The sequence below is a fragment of the Pseudochaenichthys georgianus genome, chromosome 19, assembly GCF_902827115.2.
Source record: "Pseudochaenichthys georgianus chromosome 19, fPseGeo1.2, whole genome shotgun sequence".
NCBI lineage: Eukaryota > Metazoa > Chordata > Actinopteri > Perciformes > Channichthyidae > Pseudochaenichthys > Pseudochaenichthys georgianus.
Window position 1 is genome coordinate 13,663,142 of NC_047521.1, and position 9,965 is coordinate 13,673,106.

Consider the following 9,965-nt stretch of genomic DNA (forward strand, 5'->3'; position numbering starts at 1 on the left):
ATGTCATTTTTCAATACTCAGAGGACCACTAAAGAAAATCCATTCACTGCCGTAGAATTTGAATGGAGAAAGATAAATATCTCAAATCTTTGTTAAAAACGATGTGTTTTTTTTACGCTATTTGCAGCCAATATGCCAGAAATGTTGTTTGTAAGTTAAGGTGGAATATTCTTTCTATAGATAATTTATTTTCTTCCTTATAGGACATGTGATGCATCAAAGAAATATGTAACGTTCAAACAGACATTATTCAAAGTATTAGAAGTCTGAGGACCGTTACTGTAGGGTTAGGTGTGTGTGTGTGGTGTGTGTGTGTGTGTGTGTGTGTGTGTGTGTGTGTGTGTGTGTGTGTGTGTGTGTGTGTGTGTGTGTGTGTGTGTGTGTGTGTGTGTGTGTGTGTGTGTGTGTGTATAAAGTAAAGCATGTCCTCATGGCCAATGACATATGAAGGGGGGGGGGGCTGTGAAATGTGAAACAGATGTTACTCTTGTTTGGCATGGCAGTGATGTCGACACCTTTACACTGCAGAGTGTGTGTGTGTGTGTGTGTGTGTGTGTGTGTGTGTGTGTGTGTGTGTGTGTGTGTGTGTGTGTGTGTGTGTGTGTGTGGTGTGTGTGTGTGTGTGTGTGTGTGTGTGTGTGTGTGTGTGTGTGTGTGTCTTTGTGTGCGTATGAGAAACCTCATTTGAGGGAAGGCTTCCCATAAACACCTGTTTTGTTCCGGTTAATATCTCTCGTCATGGTGAAGAAATGATGGCCTCAGTGAAAGAGGAGTGATAGAGATAGAGAGAAGGGAAGGAGGAGGAGGATGGGGGGGGGGTCACCTCCAATCCCCTCCTTCTTCGAAAGAGAAGAGCTCATGTGGGATGAACACATTCGTTTATTCATTCGGCCCGTCTATTTTCAGCCCAGTGGGTTTATGGTTATTGGAAAGGCGTTGCCGTCTCGCTCCTTCCCAGAAGGAGTCAATATTTCTCCCTCTCCTTCATTTCTCCCTCTGCCTCTTTTTTTCTCTAATTCAATATTTTCTCCAAAACACCACTCTCTCCTCTCCACGCTCGGCGAGGAATGCTGGAAGGCATTTGAGAGAAACAAAACACACACACACTCGCATGGTGAAAGTGTGAGGTTACAGGAGCCAGCCGTGATCCCGGAAAAAGGTCCTTCACGTCTCCTCACTTTCTTCCTCTCGTCAGCTCCTCATCGCTGCCCTGTGTTGCTTACATCTTTATCTCTCTCCGTTCACGGCTCTTGTGGGGCTCCCGAGACCCACTGTGGCCTTTTTACGGGGCTGATGTTTGCTAATGACTTTTAATGACGACTTGTTATGGCTCATAAAAGCCTGGCTCTGTTACTGGCAATATGAACTTTAACTACAGCGGTGCGGTCCTGATAACACACACTGGGACTTTTATCGAGTGATTAACATCAGACAAGACAGCATTTAGCATGATGTGAGTGGGAACTGTGTGTGAGGGGAGGGGTGTGTGGATGTAGATCTGTGGGTCAGGGGAAGAAAGTGAGTGTCAGAGGGAGGAGGGAGATGTTTTGTTATGGGTGCACCTCCCTCATTGCCTAATCTCAGTCCATGGCAGATACATTCCCACAAGCCTTACCCTCCAAATACTGACTTATTCCAGGAGGCATGAGGTAGATGGGGCTTTTATTGTAAGCAGTGGTTTTTAAGTAACTAAGTACATTTACTCAAGTACTGTACTTAAATACAATTTTGAGATACTTGCACTTTACTTGATGCATCAATGATTATAATCAGAACATATAATATATACTATTCTGAAATTGACCAATTTGCATAATAAGTACTCTTACTTTTGGTACTTTCAGTATATTTTGATGCTAATACTTTTGTAATTTTACGTGAGTAACATTTTGAATAGAGGACTTTTACTTGTACAGTACAGTACAGTACTTCTCCCACCTCTGATTGTGAGTGAATATAGAGGATAGAACCGATTTTGTTTGGGTCCGAGCCCATAGCCTTATAATGAGGTGGTGAAGTAATGTAATCTCACAATGTCGCTTCACATTTTATTCCTACTTTGACATTTTTGTAATAGCCCTCATTCAGATTTTTTAAATCTGTGTCCACAAGAAAATGATTAAGATAAGAAATACTTTATTGATCTCAATTTTGGAAATGTTTGCATTGCACACTCACAGAAATGAATCATGGTAGAGTTTATTTTTAAGCATTTACATCTATTTGATTTGATTTAAGTACTCATATTTTTTAAATGTATGTATTGAAATTAATTATAATCTGTATAATTCCTGTCAATTCTAAAATATATTGAATGTAATTACTTAGAGGTTAAACAAGCAGCAGCATAAAAAGACAAGGCATTGTACATTAGAGAAATTAAAATACTAAAATAAGCAATCCAAAATGTAAACATCTCAAATAGAAATAAAATAGCAATAAAAAAGTAGAAAATATACATGTTGAAATACAAATTTACAGTATCAAAATATAAAGCATTAATATTCTGGTCGGCCTACCTTTTTAAATGTTACTCAGTCCGGAGTAACAATAACATCAGAAACGTAAGCCTCATCATTTAACAACTTTTCAAACAATATGAAAAACAACACATTTGAATTGTTTGCTGGTCTGTTATGGATACGACTGTCACTCCATAATTTAGTTCCCTGCCTGGATTATACTACGGCTACAGCTTTGAATGGCAATTCTTGAATGAAGTATGGAGATTTCGGAACATACCGTCAAGAGTTAATAAAGCAGCAGGGCTATAATTAGCTTTGTTGTGATCGTGACGCCACCTTGAGGCTCTTGCTGCTCTGTGCATGCTGATGAGCTGATCTGTTAGTTTTCCTTGCAGTCAATGATTATCGATAACGACTGAACGATCCAAAGTTCAATACAAACTTGAAGTGAACATGGTTATAGAAGTATCATCATGTCTTTGAAAACGTTTTCATGCAGAGTTTTGTGTAAACTTGTAAACCACGAGGTTGTCGCCTCCAAAAAAACGCTCAGTGCACGAGATGCAGCAGCTGGCTTTCCGGGACGGAGCTCCGCGCGCGGCTACTACAACAGCGGCAAGGCCAGCCAACCAGGCCCGGGCAAGGCGGCCCATGTCCGGGTTGTGGACCTCCGCAGCGACACTGTGACCAAACCCGGGCCGGCGATGCGGCAGGCCATGGCGGCTGCCGAGGTGGGAGATGACGTGATGAGAGAAGACCCGTGTGTTAACGGTAAGAACCGAACCATGAACACAATGATTCATGCATTTTTTTTAAACGCTCTTTCTTTTGTAAGTTTGATTGAATTTTAAGGACCGTTTTATAATAATAATAATATTAAATAATAATAATTAAGCTATAATGTTATGGTATAAATAATAGTTTAAAAAAAAGTAATAGCCTACCAATTTTTTTTTAAACAAAATAAAGAACAATTACAAAAACAATTAAGTCGGCTGAACTTACATTAGAAATGTATAAGTAATCTAATAGTTAGTGTGTAATTGGGTCTGTTATATAATTCTCTGATCTGTGCAGAGTTGCAGGAAATTGCAGCTGAGATGTTTCAAATGGAGGCCGCTCTGTTTGTTCCCACTGGGACCATGAGTAATCTCATAGCAGGTGAGTTTTATTGAGTCTGAGTTGGTTTTCAAAAGGTCTGGATGATAATAAAAAACGTATCATCATGCAGTGATGGTGCACTGCAGGGAGCGGGGCGATGAGATGATTGTGGGCAATCTGTCACATTTACACATCTATGAGCAGGGAGGGAGTGCACAGGTGAGTGAGCAGCAGACACCTGTTGGCATGTTTCCTTATCATCTGCATTGCATTAAATAATTGCATGTTTGTGTGTCGACCACAGCTTGCTGGTGTCCACTCCACCACAGTGGACAATCTGCCCGATGGATCATTTGACTTGGAGCAGCTAGAATCGAAGATCCGCCATGGGTACCCAGACCCCCACTACCCCCGCTCACGCCTCATATGTGTGGAGAACACACACAACATACAGGGAGGGCGAGTGCTGCCTCTGACCTTCCTGCAGGAGGTGTGTGTGTGTGGACAGTCAGGAGCACAATATGTTGAGTTATTTTTAAGGATGGATTACTGAATGGATCCACTTGACATTGACCGAGGGATATACATCTAACACAAACATCACATTCTTGACAATCCACAATAAACACCAAACCCAATATGAGAATAAGATAAATTAAGATCAAATACGCTTATAATGAATACTCGACATTACATGATTAAATCAAATAAAGTAGAATAGGTATATGAAGTATATTGCTAAAAACTATTTATGTACCATTCTTTCATTATCTGTCCATGGTACTCTGGTAGATAAAACCTTTGTGTGTCAACATGTGAAAGCAGCCATGATACTTGCCTTAACACAACAGAATGGAAGATGCTGCATCGCTCACAGGTTTGTTTCCATCTCCAAGGTCCGTGCTCTTGCAGATAGATATGGTCTGTCAGTTCACATGGATGGAGCCCGGGTGATGAATGCTGCTGTGGCCATGGGGCTGCCTCCATCCACCATACTGCAGCACACACACACCATCAGTGTGTGCCTCTCCAAGGTGGGACTGCAAAACACAAACACACACAGCGGACACATAAACCTACATTTTGTTTATTAATCCCCAGAGAGAAATTCAGGTGATAATTAAGTATAACATTGAGTAGAATGGACCTAAACATGAGTTTTTTGGGAGAAATGTTATATGTGAACAGAGTCAGAACCAACAAAGAACTTGTAGGCAAACAAACATGTAATACAACTTTACATTACTTGTGTCACAGGGTCTGGGTTCCCCGGTGGGAACCATGCTGGCTGGACCCAAAGACTTCATAACCCGGGCAGTGCGGTGCCGTAAAGCCCTGGGTGGGGGGATGCGGCAGGCTGGTATCCTTGCAGCAGCTGGAAAACTGTCTTTACTAGAGATGGTAGGAAGACTGGAGGAAGATCACCACAATGCAAAAACCTTTGCTCAAGGTAAAGCTCATAATAAAGTCTATAAAAGATCAATCATTAGCTCACTGCTTGTAACTTCTTCTCGTTTATTTTCTCCTCCCAGCTCTGCTTGAATGTGACCCTGCTGTATTCGCTGTAGACATGGCCACCGTGGAGACAAACATCCTGCGTTTCCGTATACAGGAGCCCACTTTAAGCCCCTCTGAGTTCTGTGCTCGCATGGCTGAGGTTGGCGAAGGAGAGGAGGCAGCACTGGGACAGGGGATACAAGTTCTCATGTACCCCCATTTTTCTAATACAGTACGGGCTGTATGGCATCTTGGGATTTCTCCTGAAGATACGCAGCTAGCCATCCAGAAAATGCAACTTGTGGCTTCGCAGCATATAAAGGAAAAAGTCGGGGCCCAGTAAAACCTGATAATTCCAAGATATGTATTATCACCAGGACTGATCGTAGAAAATGATAGCGACGTCAGGATGTCAAACACGCCACAATTACTGTATACTTGGAGTCACTTTTTGAATCTTTATATCATTATTGATCACAATTCAATATGTTTTCTGTGATTCTTATTAAATGTGATGAACTGCTCTCTCGAGGAACAGTCTGTTTCCTTTTTTATTTATAATGTCTGTTATATTTTCTGTGAAGTGACACAGTGTAAAGCCAACAGGATATTGGGTACACCTGGTCCATTGTGTGCAATAACAATATTACAACATAAAAACGGCCGTCTTAAGGATTTCTTGTTAGTTAGGCCAAGATAGAAGAGTTTGGTTGCAGATATTTAAATTGAGAGTTTTTTTGTGTTGTGTACATCATATTCTGGTTAGAAGTGGCAGGGCTCAGTAGACATACAGTGGGGGAAAAAAGTATTTAGTCAGCCACCAATTGTACAAGTTCTCCCACTTAAAAAGATGAGAGGCCTGTAATTTTCATCCTAGGTACACTTCAATATGAGAGACAGAATGGGGGGAAAGAATCCAGGAAATCACATTGTAGGATTTTTAATGAATTAATTGGTAAATTCCTCGGTAAAATAAGTATTTGGTCACCTACAAACAAACAAGATTTCTGGCTCTCACAGACCTGTAACTTCTTCTTTAAGAGCCTCCTCTGTCCTCCACTCGTTAACTGTATTAATGGCACCTGTTTGAACTCGTTATCAGTATAAAAGACACCTGTCCACAACCTCAAACAGTCACACTCCACTATGGCCAAGACCAAAGAGCTGTCAAAGGACACCAGAAACAAAATTGTAGACCTGCACCAGGCTGGGAAGACTGAATCTGCAATAGGTAAGCAGCTTGGTGTGAAGAAATCAACTGTGGGAGCAATTATTAGAAAATGGAAGACATACAAGACCACTGATAATCTCCCTCGATCTGGGGCTCCACGCAAGATCTCACCCCGTGGGGTCAAAATGATCACAAGAACGGTGAGCAAACATCCCAGAACCACACGGGGGGACCTAGTCAATGACCCGCAGAGAGCTGGGACCAAAGTAACAAAGGCTACCATCAGTAACACACTACGCCGCCAGGGACTCAAATCCTGCAGTGCCAGACATGTCCCCCTGCTTAAGCCAGTACATGTCCAGGCCCGTCTGAAGTTTGCTAGAGAGCATTTAGATGATCCAGAAGAGGATTGGGAGAATGTCATATGGTCAGATGAAACCAAAATAGAACTTTTTGGTAAAAACTCAACTAGACGTGTTTGGAGGAGAAAGAATGCTGAGTTGCATCCAAAGAACACCATACCTACTGTGAAACATGGGGGTGGAAACATCATGCTTTGGGGCTGTTTTTATGCAAAAGGACCACGACTACTGATCCGTGTAAAGAAAAGAATGAATGGGGCCATGTATCGTGAGATTTTGAGTGACAACCTCCTTCCATCAGCAAGGGCATTGACGATGAAACGTGGCTGGGTCTTTCAGCATGACAATGATCCCAAACACACCGCCCGGGCAACGAAGGAGTGGCTTCGTAAGAAGCATTTCAAGGTCCTAGAGTGGCCTAGCCAGTCTCCAGATTTCAACCCCATAGAAAATCTTTGGAGGGAGTTGAAAGTCCGTGTTGCCCAGCGACAGCCCCAAAACATCACTGCTCTAGAGGAGATCTGCATGGAGGAATGGGCCAAAATACCAGCAACAGTGTGTGAAAACCTTGTGAAGATTTACAGAAAACGTTTGACCTCTGCCATTGCCAACAAAGGGTATATAACAAAGTATTGAGATTAACTTTTGTTATTGACCAAATACTTATTTTCCACCATAATTTGAAAATAAATTCTTTAAAAATCAGACAATGTGATTTTCTTGATTTTTTTTCTTCTCATTTTGTCTCTCATAGTTGAGGTATACCTAGGATGAAAATTACAGGCCTCTCTCATCTTTTTAAGTGGGAAAACTTGCACAATTGGTGGCTGACTAAATACTTTTTTGCCCCACTGTATATGCATCTGTTGACAGACGTTTCATCTTACGTTATTGCTTTTTAGTCATACAAATGTATTGTTAGTGAGAATGAGTTCAAGAACACAGTAACTGAACAGCCACAAGATGGCAGTGATTTTAGGAAGTGCATAACAAGAGAAAAGTATCTTTCTGTTTTCTCTATTTTATAAACAGTGGTGTAAAGTAACTAAGTAGATTTACTTCAGTACAGTACAATTTTGACGTAGGTCTACTTGTGCCTTCCATTTTATGCTACTTTGTACTTTTACTCCAAAACAATTCGGAGGTAAAAAGTGTACTTTTACTCCACTGTGACTATACATGTATGTAATACTTTAAATAACATTGCAGATTTCGATTAATAATGTCAAATTGAAACACCACTTAAAGACATGAATTACACCTGGAGTAAAATTCACAAGCTACGCTGCAGTATACAAAGTAAATCAAATTAGAGACACCTTTACCAGCTCTCATAACACACTAATGCATCAATATTTGTTTATCAAAACATGTGATATATCTTCATAATGAATACTTTTACCTTTGGTACTTTAAGTATATTTTGTGCCAAGTTCTTCTACTTTTATTTGAGTAGCATTTGGATTGCAGGACTTTTACTTGTAATAGTGTATTCCAGGCTACTCTTGTACTTTTTCTTAAGTACAAAATCTGAATACTTTTCCACCTCTGCTTATAAATATGTCCATCAATGGGTTTCATGTATTAACAACCGTTATTTAGATATAATATTCATCCATCCATCCATCTTCTCCCGCTTATCCGTGGTCGGGTCGCGGGGGTAGCAGTTCCAGCAGAGAGCCCCAAACTTTCTTTTCCCTGGCGACATCAACCAGCTCTGACTGGGGGATCCCAAGGCGCTCCCAGGCCAGCGAAGAGATATAATCCCTCCACCTGGTCCTAGGTCTACCCCTTGGTCTCTTCCCAGCTGGACGTGCCTGGAACACCTCCCTAGGGAGGCGCCCAGGTGGCATCCTAACTAGGTGCCCGAACCACCTCAACTGGCTTCTTTCGACGCGAAGGAGGAGCGGCTCAACTCCGAGTGCCTCCCTGATGACCGAACTTCTCACCTTATCTCTAAGGGAGACACCAGCCACCCGGCGGAGGAAACCCATCTCGGCCGCTTGTATCCGCGATCTCGTTCATGACCCATCCTTCATGACCATAGGTGAGGGTAGGAACGAAAATGGCCCGGTAGACAGAGATATAATATTAAGCACATGAAAATATTTTTGGAGCGGTCGGTTTCGAACTCACGCCATCGAAATGACTGCAGCCTTAACATTCGTTAACCAATGAGAGTGCGAGCTCCAATATTCGTTGGCCAATGAGAGGGCGAACCCCAACATTTGTTGGCTAATTATGTTCGTGGCTCCAACATTCACCCAGCATTTGACCAATCACGAAGGAGAAATGTTGAAGCATAAGGCAGTGTTAGCTAGTTTTTGTTTTCGTAGGGGGCGTACAAAGTGAAAACAACGGACGCCATCAAAGTTTAAAAGTCGATATTAACACGGTGAGTCTTACTACAGGTCTGTATGTGATATAACCATCAGTGTAGGATTCATTTAAACTTTTGTATCGAGTTGTCATTAAGATTAACTCAGCTATTAGCGTTCTAAATACTCCGTTATCTGATGCTCTGTTTACACTTCGTTAGCCGTTACGGTTAATTTATTTATAAAGGTGGATATAAAAAACGAATTTTGTAATCAAGCCAATACTTTTCATTCTGATGGATACCCGAATATTTTGTGGGTTGTCAATTGTTTAATTGGGAGTGAAACTGCTGAAATAACGTTTTTACTTCCTTATAACATATTAGGTAGGCCACATGCCCAAGAAGTTCAGTTGGTTGAAGAGCATGATGTGGGAGTGATTGTAGTGCATTTAGGTAGTTCATAACAAGAGAATATCCTATTTATGTTTTCTCTATTTTATAAATAACTCAATCCATGGGTTTCGTTAATTTACAACCTGTATTTTAATAAAATATCAAGTAGATTAAAAGATTTTGGCAGCGGTGGGATTCGAACCCACGCCATCGAAATGACTGGAGCCTAAATCCAGCGCCTTAGACCACTCGGCCACGCTACCACATTGTGTCAATGAGATGACCAAAATATTTAATCCTAATGTTCGGGTCGTGGTTTTACTTATTTAAACCATTCTGTTCGTGCTTTTAGACACATAGACGTAATCAGCTGGGTCTTTATTTAAGGGCAAGGTTAAGTAAACGTATCCTAATAATAACAACGACAGCTAAAGGGAGAAACTACTTTGAAATCATTGCTAACTTGTGGTGCAAATTAACATTGAGCTGGTTGTTTGCATTTACATTAGTTTGTGTCACATGTCACCTGTTGGACTTTTCTTATAGACATCTTATATGTGTAGTCAGAAACCCCTGACTAAGCTATTTTATGTAGGTTGAATACTCGGTCTCGGGTGTCTAAACCGTCAATGATACTTGTTTATGTGTACTTCAGT

General features: G+C 41.2%; 1 protein-coding gene and 1 non-coding gene across 2 annotated transcripts; one reads left to right on the forward strand and one right to left on the reverse strand.

Annotated features, from left to right (window-relative positions):
* Positions 1-2,816: 2,816 nt before the first annotated feature.
* tha1 (threonine aldolase 1) lies at positions 2,817-5,598 on the forward strand. Its single transcript, XM_034107521.1, has 7 exons — positions 2,817-3,236; positions 3,543-3,626; positions 3,697-3,785; positions 3,871-4,056; positions 4,463-4,600; positions 4,824-5,016; positions 5,099-5,598. Exons 1-7 carry the CDS (start codon positions 2,939-2,941, stop codon positions 5,404-5,406), a joined length of 1,296 nt encoding a protein of 431 aa, XP_033963412.1. The 5' UTR covers positions 2,817-2,938; the 3' UTR covers positions 5,407-5,598.
* Positions 5,599-9,490: 3,892 nt separating this feature from the next.
* On the reverse strand, positions 9,491-9,572 carry trnal-uag (transfer RNA leucine (anticodon UAG)). Its single transcript has one exon. It is a non-coding gene; the product is annotated as a tRNA-Leu (tRNA).
* Positions 9,573-9,965: the final 393 nt, after the last annotated feature.

Coding starts and splice junctions, on each gene's coding strand:
- tha1 (XM_034107521.1), top strand. CDS start 2,939: ATGTCTTTGAAAACGTTTTCATGCAGAGTTTTGTGTAAACTTGTAAAC. Junction 3,786..3,870: donor AGCAGGGAGGGAGTGCACAG/GTGAGTGAGCAG, acceptor TGTCGACCACAG/CTTGCTGGTGTCCACTCCAC. Junction 4,601..4,823: donor TCAGTGTGTGCCTCTCCAAG/GTGGGACTGCAA, acceptor CTTGTGTCACAG/GGTCTGGGTTCCCCGGTGGG.